Source organism: Aquila chrysaetos, chromosome 23, assembly GCF_900496995.4.
Source record: "Aquila chrysaetos chrysaetos chromosome 23, bAquChr1.4, whole genome shotgun sequence".
NCBI classification, from domain to species: Eukaryota; Metazoa; Chordata; class Aves; order Accipitriformes; family Accipitridae; genus Aquila; species Aquila chrysaetos.
The window spans coordinates 12,450,798-12,471,756 of record NC_044026.1 but is presented as its reverse complement, the minus strand read 5'-3'; the positions used below and the strand labels follow the sequence as shown (position 1 = coordinate 12,471,756).

At 40.3% G+C, this 20,959-nt stretch overlaps 1 protein-coding gene across 1 annotated transcript in view; it reads left to right on the top strand.

Moving 5' to 3' along the window:
* DHRSX (dehydrogenase/reductase X-linked) overlaps window positions 1-20,959 on the top strand; it is a 170,531-nt gene that overhangs the window by 34,083 nt on the left and 115,489 nt on the right. Inside the window, exons 3-4 of the mRNA XM_029999153.1 lie at window positions 3,702-3,809; window positions 18,110-18,178. Coding sequence (XP_029855013.1) covers window positions 3,702-3,809; window positions 18,110-18,178 — 177 coding nt within the window. The remainder of the gene's footprint in view (window positions 1-3,701; window positions 3,810-18,109; window positions 18,179-20,959) is intronic.

Here is a 20,959-nt window from a genome sequence, read left to right as displayed (position 1 = left end):
AGGTATCTGTCTTGATGGAAACAGTACACTTTTTCTGCAGATTAAAATCAATTTAAGATTAATAAAACCAGAAATTAATAATTACTTGAGGGGGTTATTTTGTTGGTGGTTTTTTTTTTTTTTTTTGTCCCGTCCTCCCCCACCCCCCAAGATGTGTTTCTGTTTTTCTTTTTGTGTTTCCCATTTTGGCTGAAGTGAGCCGATATACTGAGATGTGACATTGCAGTGTTGTGTCTATTCAAAACCATGCTATGTAGAAGCTGTGTACTGTACCTGTTGTAAATAAAATGGATACTGTCCATTTATCCATGTGTCTGCAGCCCTCATTTCTCCCTCCCTGGGTGCTTTCTTAGGTCCTTGGAGCTAGCTGCTACAAGCAGGCCTGTTTTAAAGCTCTCTGTAATTCAGGATCTCACTGAATGCATCTCTGCAGTGGAGTCTGTCTATCATGCTCTTCGTTGCAGGTTGGTAATGTACCTAATTTGAGTGGCCATTGGGACCAAAAATTGTCCTTTTCTTTGCAGCCCTCATGGACAGGACAGGACTGGGCATTTTCTTTCATTGTCCTCTGCTAAGCACCATTTCACCGCAGTGATACCTGTTACCACTTTGCTCTTCTGACTTCCCATTTTTCCTTCATGTTATTGCCCCTTCCCCAGTCCTGACTTCTTTTTCTCCTTTTCTTTCATTCATTTTCTTCTAAGAAGTGAATTAATTTTGCACTAAAATGTCACTTCTTACTCAATAGATAGATATAGTGGTGCAGTAGTGGAAATGAGTGACAGCACCTGTATGCAACGTGCGAAATCCAAATGTCACATTGGCGATATAGTGAGAGGGGAGGAAGGAAGGGGAGGCATGGGGAGGCAGAAGAGGAGGAGAAGGTACTCGTGCCCAAAAGAAAGCAATTTCTCTTGAGGAAATTCCTTTTGCTGGTGTTGGAGTATGTTTTTTCAGCTATAGTGAAATAAACAAAAATGGAAATGACTTAATTTTCCTTTTTTCTCTGGATTCTGTACCCAAATGCACAGGTGAAATGGGATTAAAGATAAATGGGGAGGGAGAGCTCTGAGGAGGAAGCAAACCTCGCATTTGTGCAACTTGTTCTGTCACGTGTCAGCAGAATTTTCAATGTAGTTTATGATTGGATTAACTAAACTTTAAAAGAAAATTACTTAGTGGACTTCAGCTAACGTTTTTGCCTTCTAGATGGCATTTTCTTTAGAAGTACATATGCAGTTGCCACATGCAAAATTCACACATGTATCTATCATGGCCAGAAATGGCCTTCCCTGCTTTAAACCGAGGCAATGCCGGTGCTGCCTGTATGGATTTAAAGCTGTTTGACCCTTCAGGAGGGGCCTCAGAATGGCTCTTGCAGCGTCACTCAACTGAACGAAATGGTATTTGCTTTGCAAGAGTTCATTTTTCAGTCTTGAACTTTTCGAGCTAATAAAATCTCAAAAAGATGTTTGTTTCAGAACTGTCTGCCATATTGAAAAGGGTATCGCCCTGTTCCTGGTTAAGAGACCTGTCTCCTCTCAGCATGCCTTTGGTACAAGGCAATGTGTCCATGTTTTCATGCGGTCTAAAATGTTGAACAGTGGACACATACTGGTCCCCCTTTTTATGAACACAGATCATTCAGGCAGTGATTTTTAACTCCATGGCTGAGAGGACTTGAGATTATATGTCCTTGCCAAATTTCAAGCATATCCGGTCACGCTGAGGCACAAGGGCTGTTCACACAGAGGTGACAACAACTTGTTTCACACTAAGAACGTTTATTTTTCTTCCTCTTTAAAATCTTTGTTTCCTGTCTGCGTTTTCAAAAACTGCAAAAACATATTTTTTTTCCTTTTTTTTTTTTTCTGCTTCACTGACAGAGAACAGACCAGGAAAACAATCTAAAAAGATCAAGTCTGGTGAAGTAATAAGCAATTAAAAAATACTACCCAGAGTGGACAATTTACCCAAGTATATACGGTCAGGTCTAGCTTTAATTTCTAGGCTTAACTATTGAAAAAAATGTGGGCGTTTTACTTAGAGTTTGTTAGGAGAAATATTTTTGGTGGAGATTGCAGGACTGCATATAACTAAACTGAAGCCCTTTAGGAAAGCTCTTGGCAAAGTTTTATTTAGCTTGAATTATATATATTAGAACACCTACATGCATGGATATCACTGTAATAGGAATTAACTTTCGAATACTTGCAAAAAATTCTCACTCTGCATGGACGGGAAGAATCATGTCATTACCTGAAGAGAAGGGAAATTCATGTTGAATTGTGCTGGAAAGAACTATGTATTTCAGAAAAGATGAAATCCGTGTCGTTTTTGAAGTTGCTGTGAAGAGAGCAGCTTGTATCAGCAGTAGTTCTGTGTTTCATAACCATATAAAATATGAGCTTCTGTTCTACAACAAAGCAATCCCCTAAAAACCTAGAAATCAAAATAGAAAGTCCTTTGATAGATGAAAGTCGGCATCTTTTTAACATTTGTTATCTATAACATTGCCTACGGACACTGCACCGCAGCAAAATGAGATATTCAGCGTCGTTTTCCCTGTACAAATACCTAGCAGCTTCTAAAAAGCAAACAGAAGTTCACCTCGGTCACCTGAAGACCACACGGTGCTTCACGTGAAAGATTCGCCACCTCATAAAAAAACCCCCGATTTGATATTTGGCCTCATTCGTGCCTCCCCCAAGCAGTTAAGCTAAAACGCCTTCGCTCTCCCTTGGCGGGAGGGGCTCCCTCCATCTTGGAGGGCTGCGTTGGGCAACCCGCGGCCTGCATGAGAGCTCGCGGTCGGGATGGCGGCCGCCCCGCCGGGGTCATCCCGGCCGCTTTTTTTGGCTCGCTCGGCGGCCGAAGGGCTGCCGGGGGACGCAGGAGGCGCGGGCCGTGGGTCTACGCGGCCCCTGGCGGAGGGGGTCCGGGGAGCGCGGCCTGCCCGCCGGGCTCTGCGCTGCCGCGGGTTGAGGAGCGCCTGTGGGGGCCGAGGCGCCGCGGGGCCGGCCCGCTGGCTTCTGCGGGAGAGGGCTGGGGTGGGTGGCAAAAGCAGGCGGGGGGGGGGGTCGTGAAAAAAATTGCCCCCTCCTTCCTGTGGGGGCCAGGACCCTGCGATTTTCAACAGGGAGAGCGCTCAGTTCTGCGGGTGAATTAGGTGCGCCGGCTCCTGCCCTTTAGCTGCAATGTCTTTGACTGAGCTGTGTGCCGTTTCCCCCACGTTACCCGCAGAGGCCTGTCCTTTGTCATTCAAGAAGTTTTCAGGGTATCACGCTGCCGATGACTGGATTTTTTTCCCTGTATGCGTGGAGTAAACCGTCCCTGAGCTGACTTGTAACAGCGGTCACCTTGCTCTGTAAGGAGGTGAAGGTGAAAATTTTAAGGGGCGGATTGCTGCAGGATGACACAATGCATGCAAATAGAAGTGAGAAACTTTCTGAACTGGGCGTTTGTCTTTTGTGTCATCAACCCCAGTCTTTTGTGAACTGTTAATACTGGAAAATTACAGCGCAGTAGATGATGGTGGATTCTCACTAGTTTTTATTTCCATACAGAGTTTGCTTCTGAGCTTCTTTACTGGCCTGGCTTGAGTGGTCTGTTAAGTCTACGCCTCTTTAAAATACATCTTGACTTCTTAATCGTGTTACTATTGTGAACTAACCTTCCGTTATTTCTTTTTCTTCATGTAGTTTTCCCTACACAAAATGGAAAGGTTGCTATAGTGACTGGAGGTGCTAAAGGAATTGGTTACCAAACTGTGAAGCATTTGGCAAGACTTGGCATGCACGTTATAATAGGTAAAGTCATTATTTTTGTAATATTAATATATTTTTTGTTTCAGAAAGTAATTTTTTTCTTTTAAGGAGTATTTTCTTTCCAGTGTAAGTAAAGATATGGCAGGGGAAGGTAGGAGAGGGTTTTGCTAGAATTTAGCACAAATAAAGATTTCTTTTATGTTTTGCTTTGCAAGATCTTAAAGAAAAGTGGACGGAATTTTTTTTTCTGCAAAATTTTGAAGAGTTGGACTACCTTATATAAGAAGTAAACAATAAGGTAATGAAAAAAAAATTAAAATATGGGTATTACAAAAATATTTTGTTATCTTATTACTGAGGATGGACCGTGCTTCAATGTTAGGGTGCACATGCTTATTACAAGGAAAACTAATAAGAGCCGTAAAGGAATATTCCAGTGTGTAGTGGGGGATGATCTGTGTTGTAAGGGCAGAGGAAGCCCTTGTAACTTCATCCATGTAAAAATTGCACATTTACTTCTCAGTTTGTCACTGTAGGTGGCCTTTGTAGGCAAGGCAAGGCAATAAATACCCTGAGAGGTTCATTTGTGTCAGTCTGAGATGGGCTGGACATCTCACCTTCTGGAGCTGCCTGTTTCCCTCCATTGATAATAAAGAGCTTATAAGGTGACTATGTTAGACTGAGGCATCTGAAGATAGGATAGGTGAATTTCTGTAGGAACTCCAAAAATGTCATGAGTGCACAATTTCTTCTCTCCACTACAGGCTATATTAGTGAGACTTTCTTCCTATTTTTTAAAGCGTTCTGTACTATATACATGCACTAATATATCTACTAAATCTGTATGTAACATCATGAATACTCGTATGTTTAAAATGCTACATTCTGTTCCCTTCATCTTTCCTTAACTAGATTTTTACCTAAAACACTGTAACTTTTGCACCATAAGGTTACTGAAGGTTGGTATTTCATAATACACTAGCAAGCTGGTGATGCCATTTTAGTTAGCTTTTATACAGAATGTGCTCTCTCCAAGGTTTTGTATACACATCTTTAAAAAAACCCAAAAGACACCAAACAATAAACAAGAGCATAGTAGCCATGTAGTTTTAGTCTAGTGCAATCAGTAACACTAATGGAGTTGCCCTGAAATCATACAGGTGTAATGCAGAATACCACTTACTCGTACGTGTTTTAATAGATGTGTCAAAACGAAGCATCTGCAAAATGCAAGCAGATGCTGCTATATGCTAGATGTAGCTAATGTAGCTAGATGTAGCTAATGATGTCAGCATTAATATTTCACTAAAGAAGTTGCTTTTCATGTTTAAGGTGGACTGCAAAAATGTACTTGATGGGAAAACAAAAAGGCTAATTTTCTTCTCTTTGCATAGGGTCATGGAAGCATAGAACATTGCTACTTTTTTGAAGACTCATTTTATACCATTTAAAATTTAGGGTATTTCATGTAACAAGATTCAGTGTGTGATCTTTGGGAAAGGTATGGTGATATTTAATTACAAAATCTCTAAATAAGCTGATTGATTTTTTTCAACTCGCAGTCACCCCCTCATAGATCTCATTCCCTCACACTCACACCCATACTCTCACAAGCACGAAGATCTGTGTGCTCATGTGGCCTGGTGAGCATCACTTGTGTGCAGCGTGGGAAAAGGTACACCAGCTACTGAGTCCTTATCCTGTCTCTGTGGTTCTTCTTGATTGGAAATGATCAGCTAGTTTATGGACAGATCTTTTATACCCTTTAGGAGTCATCAGCTCTTAGTACATTTTTCTTTGTCTGGACTATATAGGCTCTGTTTATAGCCTATTTTCTGGGTGGGCTAACAGGAAAGTAATGGTATGGGTGATATGCCACAACCTGGATGTTATCCTCTTGGTGGCAGAGTGCATGGTCATCTGCTGGCAGGTCCTCTGGGCTGTGGCCTTGACATAAACAACACAGGAACTGTGTCCTGGAAACATCCTTTATTTTCAATATGGGGCATTCTTTTAACTCTTTGCTCTGCTCTTTCTTCTGGTGCTTAGACACACACACTTCTATTCACTCTTCAATTGTACCAACCTTAATATTTGCATTACGAATCTCTACAAATGGAAATTAATGAAATTAATTATAGGAAGCGTTTGATGAGTAAGATTTTCAACTGATTCAATTCTTTCAGGCAAACTCTGACCTAAACAGTGAGTCCAGTGAGTCACAGCCATCTTCTTTGCCTGTGAAATTCTTCAGAGCAAAGAAGCCCTGTCAGTAGAATGGGTAGTCTCAGGCTTTGTTCCAGCTGCAAGATTAAAACAGTCTCAAAAGCACATTAAATGCAATGACCTTCCATCCTTGTTGCTAACTGTTGGCCCCAAGTGTCCAGAGTATGCTTAAAATACCTGCTGGCACATTGGCATGCGTTATCACATTCAGCTTCAGGCCACACAAGCAAAGATTTAAGCCTCAAATAAGACAGCAAGTGTGCTCAAGCTTTCTATTCTAGAAATGTTTTAATCCTATGCTTGTATATAGGTGTGAATTTACGTGAAAAAAGTGTGGATGTTAGGTGAATTTGGGCTTGCAAGGGAGACTCATGTAGCTCACAATCAGTCTTGCCCATTCACTGAATGCTTCTTTCCCATTACAGGGACTAAGTAATGGCAATATTTAGCAATAAAGAGTGATATCCCTGCAGCGGGCAAATGAGTCAAGCCTGAATGTCTGATGCAAAGATGATTCACCATTTGTGATGGATGTGATTTTACTCCATTTGACATTTTAGAGGAGTAAATGTTTGAAGTAACTTACTTTTAAATCCAACCTACCAATGGAAGGAGGAGGACAAATACGTAGAAAGCACATTGCCTTGTGGAACATGAATAGGCACCGTATGAAAAGGCAGTGTGCTCACTCAGAGCATTTTCAGCAAGCGGTTGCACAGTGCTTTTACAGCTTCTTCCTTTCCAGTCCCAGCACTGGTGCACAAGACTCCTTTCTCTCACCGATAGTCTCCCTCTGCGGATGCTGCTCACCCTGCCCTCAGCCTCTTGCTGGGAAAAAGGTTGGCGTGAATGCTGAAATGATGAAAGTAATTTTCTACGGGTTTTGTTTGATAGATGTCATTGAGACTTTTTGCCAGGCTGCGATAGCATTGCTCACAGTCAGCAGGGCTTTTACTTCAGGAAAAGCTCATGACAGACAGCGGACCCCCGGTAGGGACAGCTACTGCCAGTGGTGAGTCTTCAGAGTCAAGCCACACCAGGAGCTCCTGCTCCCTCCGATGCAGTTTACGAGTTGATAAACAAGCTTGCAGTTTCATTTTCAGAGAGAGAAGGTAAATGACACACTGTTTTTGGTGCCTACTGACCTGTGACTGATATTGAAGATGGTGTTTTGTGTGCACTTACAAATATATATGCTCTTAACAATAAGGACATTGAAAATCACCGACATCTCGGTCATTTTTATGACTCCCCAGTCATAAAACCCAGTAGGTTCAGCTCTGCATCACAGTGTTGGCCACAGTTTTGTGAGTCTGAATTCAGACTGATTAGAAGAGTAAAATCTTCATATTCCTTCCATCCTTCATCATTGGGGTTTAATTTTAAGAGGATTCTGTGAGGGCATGTTGAAATGTTGAATTTAAAAAAGAGAGCTTCAGTTTGATTTTTCCTTTTTTTTCTCAGTACATTGATAAAAGAAGGCTGGAAAAAAATGTGTAAGAATATGTAATATAGAAGCTTTGATAATCCTGTCTGATAATGGTGAATGAAAATCAAAAGATTTCCGGCTTGACAACATTACACATATGCTGCTCGGTATAAAACAGCAGGTTCAGGACAGTGTAATCAATCTTTAGTGTCTGAGTATATCAGTGTCACAATTTTCTGAGACAGGCTCACATTCTGAAGGAAACAGTCTCATTATATTTATATATATGTATATATATTCAAGTGACTTATTTAAGCCACGCAATTTTGGCATAAATAAATGTAGTTCCATCACCAGACTCAGCACTTCTGTGTGAACTCTGTAAGCCCTGAAGGAGACCAACCAAGAGATATTTCTGTCATCTCTTTCATTCACATTAGTTTCCAGTTTTCAAGCTGGACTCTCTGCACTATAAATCAGACAATTCTTATGTTGTATAATACTACAAAGTGACTTTAGAAAGATGATTAAACCCTATCAAGATGGTGCAATTGTTCATTTTCAAAGATGGTTTGATTTAATTTCAATTACTGAAAATTTATGTGGGATACTTTAATAGTCTTTTCCCACTATAAATAGATATATGAGATGCTTGAGTTATAATTTTTTCTAGAAAAGTATTTATCTTCCTAATTTTAGCCAGGTTTTGTTAGGCCTGAGTGAGTTGTAGAGTTAGTCAGGAAGTGTCGAAATGTTACCAGCCTTTTAAAAGTGGGTGATGGTTTCCTTTTTCTGGTATGAACATTAAGAAAATGCATGCAGATTGCCTTATAATTGTCATTCAGTTCAGTTTTTAACATATCAGTACACTGTAATCAGGGTTATGAAAAACTCTACTTACAGTGCTGTCTGTTATTTATACACTATGCATGTGCACACAGCCACACACAGCCTTCCAAATCCCTAAGAACTTTGTCAAACGCTTTAGTCCCTAATTTCTGTGTGAACACTGTCACTATCCTTGTTTTAAAAAGACATTTTCCTGTTTAAAAAATGCATTGGTTTATGTTTATTAATTTTGAACATTCCACCTGTAAAATTTATAGGTTTCTTCTATAATTGGCTGTGGTTTAAGAGTACTTATTTATGAACCAACTCATTACAGCATTCCTTGGGACATTTGAAACTATTATTAAAATAGTGCCAAATGTCTGAAAAGACACTTAGAGCACAAGAATTCTCTTTTGGGCAGTAATCTCAAGTAGAAATGTATCTCAGTCAACTGTGCAGGTGTATTTCGTAGCAAAATACTTCAATTAACTGATCTCAACTGTCATGTGGATGAGGGAGATTTGGGTTGATATGGTTTGGATTTCTAGAAATCTTAAAGCAAAATTCTTAAGACTGCTAGGGACACTACACAGCCCAAAGGATAAGCACAAATGTCATTACATTCATACAATAACATTGCATGTTATGACAGAACATAGACATAAATGTTTATTTTCTTAGTAGAGAGGGTGTTACCACTGGAGTTCAACAGGGATATGTGTTAGAACCCATGCTTTCAACGTATAATTTTAGAGGAGGAGCAAATAGTGAAGTGGCAAGTCTTTCAAATTGTATTAAATTATTCAGGGTAATAAAAGACCAGGGATGTGTGTGAAGAATTGCAGGAAGACCATAAGAAGCTGAGTGTTAAAAGGCATGTGCAATTCAACGTAGATCAATGTGGAGTGATGGACAGGGGGAAAAATTTGAACTCCAGAAGAAGAAATGATGGATTCTGTGTTGACCATCATCACTTTGGAGGAAGACCTTGGGGTCGAAATGGATTGTTCTATGAAAACTCAGTGCTCAATAGCTTGCAAAAACCAAAACAAATATTAGAAATCATTAGAAAAGGAACAAACAAAACAGACAACATGAGTTGATTCAACTGTATGAATCCTTTGTGTGCCAGCACTTTAAACGCTGTGTTGAATTCTGGTCTGCCTATTTTAAAATGGATAGCATAAAAATTTAAACGGATTAGAGGAAAACAAGGGCAGGGAGAAGCATCCTTATGAGGAACGACCAAATGGGCTTGGAGTCCTCAATCTGAAAATGTGTTCTGTACAGGCAACCACTGTTCACTGTCTCTTCTAAAAGAAGTATGTAAAATAGCAGCTAAAAAGATACTGTGGTTATGAATAGTATGGAGATTATTACAAACTCAGTATAAATACAGTACCACCCATCAGAAAAGAAATTAAGCCAGTCCAAAACAAGACACTATGATTAAAAACAAAATCCCTCAATACCATGAAAGTATTTCTGGAGTAGTATCTTCTGCATGGGACCTTAGTACAGGAGAAGTGTAAGGTGGGCAGATAGGAGGGTTGGGCAGTTTTAGGAAGGACGTTGTGCATAGTCCAGTGAGTGTGATTTTTATATTGAAAAAAATGTCAGGCATTATAAAAGATACAGAGTTAAATATGTGATAATAAATTTTGGCAGCGTTAGTGCAGTTTTTCTAGACATTAATTTATTCATTAAGCATTTATTAAATGCTTTGAAGAATTCAACGACTGTGTGAATTAATTTAATCTTGATTTTCAAAAGCTTTTGGCAAGGTTCACGCCAAAAGATTTTAAAGTGGCTACCTTGTCTTGAGATAAGTGAAAGATCTCTTGTAAATTAGTAACTGATTAGGAGACAGAAAATAACATTTAGGAATTATTTGTCATCTTTGGGGTAGAGCAAAGGGACTCCTGATCCCATAGGCATATGTTCAGTACATTTATAAAAGATAGATACAGAAAAAAGGGTGAACAGTGAGATGATGCATTTTGGGCAAATGTATTTAGGATAGTCAAATTAATTTGACTATTGATAATTAAGGGATTTGAGCTTCTGACACAAGGAGAGGCTAAGAGAGCTGGGACTGTTTAGCCTGGAAAGAAGGCTCAGGGGGACCTTTTCCTTGTGGATAAATACCTGATGGGGACAGTAAAGAAGGTGGAGCCAGGGTCTGGTTAGTGGTGCCCATGACTGGACAAGAGGCAATGGGCACAAACCAAAACACAGGAGATTTCATTTAAGCATAAGAAAACTCTTTTTTTTACATTGAGGGTGGTCAAACAGTGGCACAGGCTGCCGAGAGAGGTTGTGGAGTCTCCATCCTCAGAGATACTCAAAACCTGACTGGACATGGTCCTGGGCAACCAGCTGTAGCAGGGGTTGGGACTGGATGGTCTCCAGAGGTGCCTTGTGAAATCTTAACTGCTGTAAAGAATGGGGAATAATCTCACAATATTGAACGACTTCATGCAATGTTATGAAGGGATGGATAAATACAGTGTCAGTAAATGCAAATACTGCATATGAGGAAAAACAGCCACACCTATATATTTACAAGAATAGGATCTAAATTAACTACTACCACTCAAAAAAAAAAAAAAAAAAAAAGTTGTGATTTACTGTTGTAAGCTGTCTGCATAACATCTTTGATATTTAATGCCAGTCATAAAGGCAAATAAAATCTTATTACTTAGCAGGAAAGAAGATGAAAACAGGACAGGAAGTGTCCCTCTTCCTTTGTAGAAATCATTGGTTCATCCTGTTGTGAATACTCAAAAGGAGTCTGGTAGAACTGGAAAAAATGAGAGAGGGATGGTGAGGAGGATGGGATGGCTCTGTGCAAGGTGGGGCTAATAAAGGTTCTTCCGCTTGCAAACAGATGACTGAGGTGTGATATCATACAGTTATGAATGGTATAGAGAAAGTGAATGAGAAGTGGTTATTCCCTGTCTTATTGTACACGAAGTAGAGAACATCCAACAAAATAATTAAAAAAACAAACTACTGAAGTACAACCTTTTTAATGTAATTAAGGGTGTCATTAAATCACAGACCCTCTTGTCCCAGAACCCTTTGGTGGCCAAGCACTTGAATGAATTGAAAGTGCAATTAGATGAAGTAGTGGAGGATAGGTTCATTGAGAGGCTACGTGCGACCTTTGATTCAGGAAATCTCTGAAACTTCTTGCTACTGGGAGGGTGTATTGGAAAACACCACTCCTAGACTTAATGCTGTCACTTATACCTTTTCCTTAAGCACCTGCTACAGGTTATTGTTGGAAACAGGGCACTTGTCTAGATATATCTTTGGTTTGATAAACAGGGTCATTCTTAACTTCTCGTTGGAGAAGCTGGGTTGCTGAAACCTACGGCAAGAATGATGATTTCTTTTCTCTTTGCAAACAGGCATCCTCCTCCTTACTCAGTTTTGCTTCTTTTCTCAAAGGAACGCTTACAACAATATTTTTGCCTTTCATGTCAAAAAGGCATGTATTTAATTGTGACTGCTGTATGATGAACTGGCTGAAGAAAGACGTGTGGTATCTCTAGACATAAGGAAGCTTTGTACCACTTTCGCAATGCTTTTTTATACCAGGTCACATCCTTATATGTAGCTTTACTGAATAACAAATTCATGACTTGGAAGTTTTATGGGTGGGACCCAAGATCTATATTCCTTTTTCCTAAAGAAGACTTATTTTTTTTTATTGAATATGTTATAGATTCCTTTAAAAAAACATTCATATTGTGCTGAGTTCAAATTTCTCATCCTCAGAGATTTTGGGCGCAGTCATTCCTCTCTTAGGCATATGCTATTTGTTGTGCAGTGCCATGCACACTCACAAAATCATAATCCTCATAACACCAGCTGATAGGACTTCAGTTTTCTCTTGAGGCTTTGCATGCCCTTGCAAGCCCTGTCTTCAGGCTGGTGCTCCAATGAAATCGGTTCCCCTTCACTCATAATGAGGATTATGCTACTCCGAGGAGGCACCTTAATTCAAATTTCCAATTGGAATCTTTTTTATATTCTCTTGCACAAAGACACTTAACCATCACCCTCTGCAACTCCTTAATCAGTTGGTATACATTTATACAGAATTTATTACCATACCACCAAGCTTCTCCTGGTAATGCACATATGCATTAGAGTTTATGGGCCCCATTTCCAAACTTGGGTTACTTGAAGTGATCAGGGGCAAGTGGGAGGGCCACGGGGCAGGCTGCGAACCCTGGGAAGTTGTTCATTGTTTCAGGGATTAACAACTGATACGTAATTACGGCTAAGTAAGTCAAGGGATGAGCATTTATCTCAGGTAGGCAGGTTCCCCAGGCACTGCTGAATGAGGGGGTCACACTTGCCAGAGGCTGGGGTGCGTGGGGAGGGCTGGGAGGCGATGTCCCGGCACGGCTGCCCCGCCGACGGGCAGCTCGCCCCTGCCTCCCCTCCCGGCGTTCGCCGCAGCGGGGTTTATCGCAGGCTGAGGGCTGCCTTGGTACGCAGCGTGGCTCTTGGGCTCCAGGCCGGAGGGGTCGGGTCTTTCCCTGGACCACCGCGTCCTGGGTGGTTTGCGTCTTCTTGGTGTTCATCTCAAAAAGTTTTTATTTGTGTTTCGGTTTTGTGTTATCTTGCTGAAAGTTGGGAGTTACTCCCCCTGCTAACTTTGGTAAGCGAGGGCTTTTTGGATTTGTGGGTTTATTCTCTCCAGGCAACCTTAAGCTTTACAGGCTGTATCATTGTTCACAGACTATTTTAAATTTCTTTACAATGCCCTGCAGTACATTCCCTTGAAACGCCAAGATTGCAAATTCCTATTTTTGCAAAACACCAATTGGAAAAGGTCTTGCGTTTTTATCAGGATCAATTTTGTACATAAATTATGAGTGTGAGTAGCAGTTATTCTTTTGGAGAGACTTTCAAATTCAAAGAAATTGAAAATAATGTATAAATAATACATAGAGATGTATCAGGACCCCTTAACTAGCTATAGTATAAATGTTACCCAACCGTGCTGGGTTTCTATGGGCTGTGGTTTCGCCATCCTTATTCAAGCTGAGCAACCCTCTGTGATAATTCTATTGAAATCCCTGAAATAACTTTCAGAGTTAGGATCTACTTAAGTGATTAAGATGACAGAGCCTGACCTTTAGGGTAAGATCCAAAGCCTATTGCTGCTGATAAGAATTTCTCTCTGTACTTCTGTGGTGGCTTTAGATCGACGTGCTTTGACTTGCGGCATTTATGTAGATGAATGTTGAAGAGGAGAGTAAATTTTTTTGACTAAAAGTTGTGTTTAAATCTGTTTTCCATCCTTTTTTTCAACATGACTTCCAGTATTTTACTAAGAATTATAACTTTTCATGCCATTAAAATGGCATCTTATTTTATACAGGTGCATCCATTCAGACTTGAATTTATTTTTATGTTATTATTTTTATTTTCAGAATTGATTGTAGTCAGCGTTGTTATTGAATCAGTCTCACCTGAATTTTTCACTATTCTGTGGGGACTACGTAGAAGAAAAACATCGGATAAGGCACTGAACAGCTTGCATAAACAGTTCTTAAGACAACTGTTTCTAGTTTGAGTTCCCAACAGATACTTTAAATTAGCATGAAAAGCAAGATTATTACGGTTTTGGGTACTTTGATGATCTAAGCTCTCAAGACATTGAATCCCTTTTTCTCAAAGCTTTTCTTCAGATTCCCTCACTGCATAAAAAACATGGTCCGTCTATCCTTTCTAATCCTTCCCTTCAAACCACTTGAATCCAGAGTAGGCAGATCTTACGCTACAGATGCTGTAGCACTTAAAATGGATAAATTTTGGCATGGATAAATTCTGGCATGTCAAACGTATGAAAATTATTGTGAATCATTGGCAAAAAGTCCAGCCAGAGGATTCTCCTGTGTATCACAAAGTTTTTTAAAGAATCACTACAAATATGCTATCGAGGATCGAAACCAGCTGATGGTGGTAAGAATTTGACCCCCATATAGTAAACTGTCCTCCTCCTTAGTTTAGAGTGCTGTACTCCTGTTCAGTACAGTTGGAGGGTGTGCCTTTTAGTGACCCATCTTCATCAAGAAGATACAAATTATTTTTGATTTTTCCCAACCTAAAGCTGATTGTGTTAGCTTGGTGACTGTCCTAGTTTCAGCTGGAATAGAGTTAACTGTCTTCCTAGTAGCTGGTACGGTGCTGTGTTTTGAGTTCAGTATGAGAAGAATGTTGATAACACCGATGTTTTCAGTTGCTGCTAGTAGTGTTTAGTCTAAAGTCAAGGATTTTTCAGCTTCTCATGCCCAGCCAGCGAGAAAGCTGGAGGGGCACAAGAAGTTGGCACAGGACACAGGCAGGGCACCTGACCCAAACTGGCCAACGGGGTATTCCATACCATGGGACGTCCCATCCAGTATAGGAACTGGGAAGTGGGGGTGGGGGATCGCCGCTCGGGGACTAGCGGGGTGCCGGTCGGCGGGTGGTGAGCAATTGCACTGCGCATCATTTGTACATTCCAATCCTTTCATTATTGCTGTTGTCATTTTATTAGTGTCATCATTATCATTATTCGTTTCTTCTTTTCTGTTCTGTTAAACTGTTCTTATCTCAACCCGTGGGTTTTGCTTCTTTTTCCCGATTTTCTCCCCCATCCCACTGGGTGGGGGGGAGTGAGTGAGCGGCTGCGTGGCGCTTAGCTGCTGGCTGGGGTTAAACCACGACAGTGACTTAAAAAGTACTTTTTGAATTTTGAATAATTAATGCAGCAAGCACTTAAAAGGAAGTTGTTCGTTTTCATGCCTGCCGCTCACTTTGCTTAGAGGATCCCAGAAGGATGTACTAGAAGAGAAGCAGTACAACAGTGCAGTGTCCCTTTCCTCTCCCACCCGTCCTCAGCAAGGGGATGCTGATCTCCTTAAGCTAACTCAGAAGCATAGATTACTCTCCCAGTCCTATGGTATCTTTCTGATATATGTGTCTTTGAAATTTTTGTAAGGATTTTGCTCATTTGTTCAGTGTCTTTATTCTTTCTTACAGGATTTTCTTTGAGAGAAGGATTTTAAAAGCTTGTACGAGAGTAGCAGCTTTCAATGAGGCTATTTCAATTTTGTGATAGTCCAGCCTCCAGAACCTGGTTTTCAAACTCTCTGTTGAATCAGTCTGGAACCAGACATCTGAAGCGACTGTTTAGCAAAATAATTATTTTTTCCCAGTGGTCTAGAGTGAAAAATATGCAAATATGAATGAAATGAGCTCATTTGGAAGGCACTGAGCTTTAATGAATAACCATTTATATAACAGCAAAATAAAGTGAATTAAAATTTGTTGTGAACATAAACTCTTTTAAAAGAACAAATTAAGTGGGCATACTGAGAGTTAAATCAAGACACTGGAGGCTTTAATAAGCCTGTTCTCTGTGTGAGGAGTGCTGAATGAACGAAAGGGGAATCAAATAAGACCTTCACAGAATTGGAACCAAAGTATTTTTGTTTCTAGCCTAACTCTATCCGGTGTAATAACATACTGAGTTTGAAATCTTACTCTAGTACATCACTTGAGGTGAAACAGTGAGGAAAACTGATCTCTTGCCCATAACCCCTGTGCACAGATTTCCCCAGAAATGGCAGTTTCTCTGGAGGGTTTCTTTGCTGATGCTGCAGCTATATCTGGAAATTAGCATCAAGCTGAATGTTTCTGTTCTGTACAAGGCTGGATGGTTTTAAAGGGGAAAAAAAACCAACAGCAACAAGAAAATACTGCAAATGTCTGCTTTGGTTTTTTTTTTTTTCTTTCTTTTCTTTCTTTCTTGGTCAGTCTGAGCAATATAATTCCATAGTTAATGGAATTTATAGAGAACAGTTTTAGACCGATATGACTCTACATTTTATGTGAGAATTATTTTCTCTCCAGTATCCGGAATGCTAAATGTCTTTATTTTGGCTACATTTATGTAAAAATTGAGCCTTCTTGCATATCATGAAAACAAAGATTTGCTGCAAATCATTGGTTTTTACTGCAGAAGCACAGCAAAAACTCCATCCTCAAAAGAATGCATTAGCCTACCTCCTCAAAGTGGTCAGGTTGTCCGTAATATCTCCATTCAGAGCTCTGAGCCTCCAGCTGGTGCACCCGATGGATGGCACATGATCTATCTCAGAGGGTTTACTCCCACTTTTTGAACACATTCTGTGTGAGATCAAATGAATCCAGTTTAATAGCACTATAAAGCATGTTCTAACATCTTAAAGTAAATACGAGCATGTACGAACTAACGTGAGCAGGAGGTTGAACCAGATGACCTCCTGAGGTCCCTTCCAACTTCAACTTATTCCGTGACGCTGTGATTCTTTCCTTGTCTTCGTTAGAGCTGATTCACTGTTACTAAAAAAAAGTGAGGAAAAAAGTGGAAAGCCTTAAGTTTCTGCTGCATAACTAACAAGTGAATGAGAGGACAGGACACTCGTAGAGCGGTGCAAGATAAAGCCTGTATAGAAACCATGGCAGAGGTTTATATAATCTTGGGAAGAAGGCAACTTCATGGAATTCATAAGAGATATCAGTATTTATATCCAATTTAGATAATAAACAGTAGGTATTTTGATGTGTCACGCTATGGAAAATGTTTGTGGATGGATAAATGGAATGCTAAACTTAATTTAAAAAATTTAACTTGTACTACTGTCCTGGTTTTACCTGGGATAGAGTTAATTGTCTTCCTAGTAGCTGGTATAGTGCTATGTTTTGGGTTCAGTATGAGAAGGATGTTGATAACACACTGATGTTTTCAGCTGTTGCTAAGCAGTGTTTAGACTAAGTCAAGGATTTTTCAGCTTCTCCTGCCCAGCCAGCAAGAAGGCTGGAGGGGCACAAGATGTTGGGAAGGGACACAGCCAGGACAGCTGACCCAAACTGGCCAAAGGGGTTTTCCATACTGTGTGACGTCACGTCTAGTGTATACACTGGGGGAAGTAGGGGTGGGGGGAATCGCCACTCAGGGACTAACGGGGTGTCAGTCGGCGGGTGGTGAGCAATTGCATTGTGCATCAGTTGCGTATTCCAATCCTTTTATTACTACTATTGTCAATTTATTAGTGTTATCATTATCATTATTAGTTTCTTCTTTTCTGTTCTATTAAACTGTTCTTATCTCAACCCCACGAGTTTTACTTTTTTTTTCTGATTTCCTCCCCCATCCCACTGGGTGGGGGGAAGTGAGTGAGTGGCTGCGCGGTGTTTAGTTGCTGGCTGGGGTTAAACCACGACATTATTTTGTTTGTGCTTGTGTTTTTTCCTTTGATGTAAGTAGTTACAAAAAAATTGCCAAACAAATTTCAGACAATTATTAACTGTCCACCTAAGCTGAATGGCACAAAAGGCAGTTATTTGATGCTTAATCACATTTTACGTTAGCGCTAGTAAAACTTTTCCTGAGCATTTGGGCCAGGGTAGTGGGGCCTTTCCAACTGTGGAAGTCTTAATTTTGGAAAAAGAGTGAGGGGAGGTCAGCTCTAACCTATAGTGAAGCTTTTGTAGAATCTGGATGTGAAATAATTCACTTGGCTCACAGATTCACATCTCAATTCTGCTGGTCCAGCCAGCAGATGGTCCTATCTTGTATGAATAAATGAATGATAGATAAACAGGCAGAACTCGTGTGAACAGCAGTGTATTTGTACAGCCTTCTCTGAAAACCTCTTCTGCCTGATGGTAACGAATCGCACCTTTTCACCTAAAAACTTCATACTGGTTTTACACTGTGGTTAGCACTTCATAGTGGCATGCCTGTATTCATTGTCCTTAAGTTGATTTCATTGCTAATTTTCCATTTTCTGTATTGTAACAGCTGGAAACAGTGAGAGTGAGGGCCAAGAAGCGGTGAGGAAAATACAAGAAGAAACTTTGACTGGAAAAGGTACCATACTATATCCTTTTCTTTAAGGAACTCTTTATTCCTCTCTTTTTGCTGGCATCTCCTTTTATATGAGGTCCCCTTATGTATTGCTAAACTTTTTTTAGTTTGGGGAAACTAATGCTTAAAGTAAATCTGTCACAGATAAAATGAGTAGGATATTTTTTAAAAAATGTTTTCAGTTTTGTTTGACTTCTTTACTGTATGTCATTGCAAAAGGGCTGCCTGCAAGTTACAGTCTGCCTGTGTGTGTGTATGGGCACAATGTTTTAATAGCTGGGCAGAAAATCAGAATACTAGTCATTTCTGCTAAAGGAGGACGACAGCAGGTAAGAGTGGGTGTGCTCATTTTCATTTCTGGATTTGCCTCCCATCGTGTGTATAATCCCATAAAAAAAGTGGGGGTTTTGGCGGGTAAGAGGTTTCTAAAAGAACAAGGCTGCTCAACTGGGTTATTTGACACATGTTGAGAGCTTATAATCCTTCAGAAAATAAAACCATTTTCTTAAAAATAGATGGACCTTTCATATCAAGCCAAAATTCCTATGTTTTTGCAGTTCTGTTTTTTTCTTTTAATCTGATGAGTGAGCCTGTTGGGGGAGGCATAAGGAGAGCATAGCTTGATAACTATGAGAAAAGGCACATTGCGCACTATCTATCTGCTGTGTGACTATAATTTGCAATTTATGATGGAGGTTAGTGCATCTAATATTTCCATCTCTTGGATTCACTGGGTGTAGTTCCTAGTAGTGTATGATGATTCACTGCTGCCACTTTGATGTATCATCTCTTGGCAAAATAATAGGGCAGTGCTGCTACTCCACCCTATTTCGGATCTTCATGGCTTCTTCTAAGATCTGATTCTGTTTTTGTGCCTCTAATAATTACTGTTATGATGATCAAAATACATTAATTATTGTGTTAAAAAAACCTTTCATTAAGATTTATCTTTTGACTTAAATAAATGTGCACCCATCATAGCCTCAGGATACATGTATGCTAGTTAAAAGCATCATAAATTAAGGCATAGTCAGAAGGATCATGAAAGGAAAAAGGTAATTATTACATTGTTTAAATCTTTTGCTGGAAGTTTCTGTACGGAGACCAAAACCATTTGGAATTAATTACATCACGTGACCTGCGTGAAGCTGAACAAACCAGGGTCTGTCTTATTTTCTCACATCTGTGTGATCACAGGCTTTTCTAGCACCCCAGTCTTTCTTGAGTTTTCTGAATGAAGTAAGCTCTAACCTTCAGTTATAAACTTTGTCAATATACAGCTGGCAGTCTGAGGAAGCTGAAAGTGTATCTAAAGTTGACTGAAGTTGTTCCTCATCATAATTACAATGACTGAGGCTTTAGTAATCTCAGGTCCTGGTAGATTTGTCCTAAAAAAAACCTGGAAGAGTATTGCCTTTTCAGAATTCTCACTGATTGAGGGGTATTTGTATTTACATGTGCACTATCCTGTACAAAGGACTTGTGTGAGTCTGAGCAGCAGGCCTGTGTTACTGCTTATCGATGAATTTGCACTTTGCTTTGTAATGGGATGTGTGTGCAGATACTGTGACCGAGACTAGGCTGTGCGAACGTATCACCTTTTCAAAAGCTACCGTTCAATATCTGTTTAGTCACTGCATAAAAACCTTATCAGTTACCTTGACCTTTTTTCCTCTGTTTTATTTGAGCATTTTTTGTGGCCCATATGAAAAAACTGCTTACAGAAACTGTTCCCATCTGGAATATTGGACTCTTGAAAGAGAACTATTCAAACCAGTATTGCTGGGCAGCCAGCGTGATCAAGGATTGGGACAATATAGCTGTCCTTCTTTTACTATGGACAAACTATGTGAGTGGGTGCCATCAGTTTGCTATCCAGATCTCAGATCTCGACTAACAAAGAAACTCTCCTTGCTTGTTAGCAGGTTAGACAGCAAAAGGGAACAAGAGACTTTGTCATCTCCCTGTTGCCTGGCTGAGCCATACATAGCACAAACATCCCCAGAGACAGCTCTGGGAAAAGGCCAGGCTTGTTGAATGCATGTAATTGCAGTGTTTTTAAGGCGATATCATCCTTCTATGTCTTGGCCCACTGTCTGTCTGGGGCTCTGTCTGCTATCTAAGGGTAAGTAGTTTTACTTGACATAATCTGCACTTAGTTCAGGGACAAGTGAGACTCAAAGCATGTAGAGAGGAGGATAAAGGATAATAATAATAAAAAGGCTATGCACACAGATGATGCTTTTTTGGAGCAGCATAGCAAGACATGAAGAAAGGACTGACAAAATTTCTGAATACAGGGAGGCAGGAAGCCTGGTTTCCCATGCTGGAGGCATTCAAACCAGAGCAAATGCCAAAAGATGGGAGAGTATTGGAGAGGAAAGCAGTTCCCCTCCAAGGCAGCCAATACTAAAGGACACAGAAAATCCAAGCAATGTATCACATCACCTCTTCCTACCACCCATCCTCTCCCATGGTGCTACACCAGAAACCTCCTTGGTTCCACTCACTGCTGATTCCAGACTGTTTAGGTGTCCTCCTCGGTTTTCGGTCTCTGTGCTGAGTTACCGACTGCTAAGTGTAAAGAGCGAGGAAGGACATGGGCAGCTGACTGGAAGAGAATAAGGTACAGGTTCTTGGGGCATGATAGACCCAATTCACTTGACCATCAGAACCTCCTCCATGATAAAGCGTTCAAAGCCCTCAGTTATCCAGAACAGACCAGAAGAAGTGCTGCATTGTCATTAAAATTATCACATAGGCACTATTTCCAAAAGACCAAGG